The sequence below is a fragment of the Suricata suricatta genome, chromosome 10 (assembly GCF_006229205.1).
Source record: "Suricata suricatta isolate VVHF042 chromosome 10, meerkat_22Aug2017_6uvM2_HiC, whole genome shotgun sequence".
Taxonomy (NCBI): Eukaryota; Metazoa; Chordata; class Mammalia; order Carnivora; family Herpestidae; genus Suricata; species Suricata suricatta.
This window is the reverse complement of record NC_043709.1, coordinates 70,412,827-70,415,481: the sequence shown is the minus strand read 5'-3', so window position 1 is coordinate 70,415,481 and position 2,655 is coordinate 70,412,827. Positions and strand designations below refer to the sequence as shown.

The window sequence follows — 2,655 nt, the reverse complement described above, 5'->3', positions numbered from 1 at the left end:
CTGCCGCTCCGGCCGCCGCCATCGCGGCTCCATTGTGGGGCGGCCGGCGCCGGCCCCTCACGCGGCCGCGCTCGCGCAGCAGAGGCGCCAGCGCCGCCCCCGTTCTGGCCCCGCTGCCCGGGCGGCGAGCGAGACGGTCGCCCGAAGCCCGGCGCGGGGGCCCCGCCGCCTACACAGTCCGGGCCCGGGGGCCCGGGCGCTGTTACCTGGTGGGGCTCTTCTTGTCTCCCATGGCTTGGCTACAGATGCACGCGGAGAGTCGCCGCCGCGGCCGCTCTGTTTGTCAATAAGGAGGATAATAAGCCGGGCGGAAGCGGGCGGGGGAGGAGGGAGGAGGGGGTGGGGAAGGCCGCACCGCCGAGCTCCGGAGCCGCCGGATCCCACGCAGCCTCCAGCTGTCGGGGAAACTCCTGCCTGGGCGCACGTGACCCGCGCTGGCCAACCAGCGGCGGCGCCGGAGACTTCAAACGCGGCCAGCGCGGCCCAGCACCCGCGGCGAGTTCGCGGGCGGGCGGTGTGGGGGTAGTCGCTGCAGCCTCGGGCGCCGCCGTCTCTCCGCTCCGCTTTTCCTCTGCATCCTTGGCTGGCCGTGGCGGCCACACGCTGCAGGGCCCCCTCTGACGGGGGAATGTTCAGTCATCCCGCGGGACGTGTGCTCCCGGGTGGGGCCGGGGTTGGGAGGTCAGCCCAGTTCGGCAGGAATGCCCGGCCGCGGTCTCCAGGTAGAAGAGCTTTCCTGGCCTCGACCGTGTTTGACTGCTCAGACTCAGCCCGAGAGACACCTGGGGGGAGCGGGGAACCAATATTGAGCGCCATTGCTATAGCCTTAAACTACTGCTTCTCTGTACGCAAATCTACACCAAGTAGGTACTATCGCCCTTAATTTAGAGGAAACGAAACCTCCGAGGCTCAAGAGCGGTTAGGAGATTTCCTCTGTATTATGTAATTAGAAGATGACAAAGTCAGTAATTTAACCCTAGTTTTAATTCCAAACGCACTGTTTTGGCCTCCCAGGACTCAAGAGTAGCCGCTTGAAACAAAACAACCTGTAAGCTCTTTTCTTTTTGCGGTAACGAGTTCACATATTACCTGAATGCTGTCTGTTGACTAAGAAAGGAACAGTTTTCCCCCAAGTCTCATTACCTCGACATACTAGACCCCCTCATCTCACACTTGACTCTAGCAACAGCAGTCTAACTGGTTTCCTAAGCTCCAGCCCCACTTCCCCAATCTATTCGGTAATCCACAACCAGATAAAAGAATTAAATACTGATAACATTAGGCCACCACTCGGATCAAGTAACTTCCTAAGGCTCTCAGACTCCGTATCTTGGCATTCAGGGATTTCCACTCTTTCTCCTTACCTCCTCATCCAACTTCCTATCAGAAAAGCTGCCTCCTGGCGAGGACAGCAGATAAAATTCATTTATTTATTACTTCACCCACATGGCTTACTTCTGCATAAAGTATTTTCCTTTTCTCTCTGGTTCTACCCTCACTGTTTCTACCCTATCTTTCTAGGTTCACAGCATGTCCTAATTCCTGTCAAATAATAACCTCAATAACTAAAAGAATGTTAAGGTATTTAACATATAAAAGAAATAGTAATGTCAGAATTCCAAGTTCTCCACCTACTTTCCCTTTTTCTTCACTAATGGGTCTTGGAAATTGTGCTTCATTTCTGTAATTTTCAACTTTATCTGCAAAATGGTATCTATATTTATAAGGTATGTGATTAATAATAAAATAACATTTTTAGCACTACATGCCAGGCACTTTGTAAATCTCTTCACACAAATGCATTTTTTTTTAAAGGACTCAAAGTATTTATAAAGGACTCAGTGTTCTCACCAACTAGCCTACCATTTGAAAGACAAAGAATTTAGGGGCCAGGTTAAATGGTTTTTCTTTAATGAAAAGGCCAGGATTAGAGATCAGATATCGTATACAGACATCTTTTACCAAACCGTGATTTCTGATTATCCAGATCACTCCCAATTTACAGCAGTCCCTGAATTCGCTGCACTATCTGTACTTTTTGAAAAGTGTCACTTCTCCAGACTCCGACCTCAAATCAGAAACCATGAGGAATATGATTGGGAAAAGTGAACACGGGGAGTTCTAAGGCCTCGTCTTCAATCTCTCAGTAATAGATATAACTTTAGATATGCAGTTCACTAGGGACACTTGTAAAATGACACAAACTCTTTAACAATAGTTTTAACAACTCAAGAAGAAAGGGTTGACATAGTCTTTAATAGCCTTAAGTTTTTTAATATTTACTTATTTACTTTGAGAGAGCAAGAAAGCATGCGAATGTGCATGTGCAAGAGCAAGCTGGGGAGGAGTAGGGAGAGAGGAGAGAGAGAATCCTCTGGAGGCTCCACACTGACAGCAAGGCTCAATCCCACAAATTGAACCACGAGATCACGACCTGAGCCAAAGTCAATAGTTGGATGTTCAACTGACTGAGTCACCCAGACACCTCTAAGGTGTTGAAATTTTCTATTAATTTCCTTTTGAAAAATTAAAATAATCCCTAGTTCATTGATATAGTAATACTTCCATTCTATTATGCTTCCTAGAATGACAGAGATTGGAAAAGTTACTGAAACTGTGCATAGGGGGGTGCCTGGGTCACTCAGTCAGTTAAGC

At 49.3% G+C, this 2,655-nt stretch overlaps 1 protein-coding gene across 5 annotated transcripts in view; it reads right to left on the bottom strand.

The window, feature by feature from the left end:
• The window catches only part of YAF2 (YY1 associated factor 2), a 73,909-nt gene extending 73,578 nt beyond the window's left edge, over positions 1-331 (bottom strand). For 3 of the 5 annotated variants that reach the window (XR_003914194.1, XR_003914195.1, XR_003914196.1), the window contains exon 1: positions 207-331. Coding sequence is in view for 2 of the 5 variants with exons in the window: in XM_029953542.1 (XP_029809402.1) it covers positions 207-232 (26 nt within the window). In the remaining 3 variants the exon portion in view is untranslated. The remainder of the gene's footprint in view (positions 1-206) is intronic. The other 2 variants (XM_029953542.1, XM_029953543.1) reach the window with 2 other exon arrangements.
• Positions 332-2,655: the final 2,324 nt, after the last annotated feature.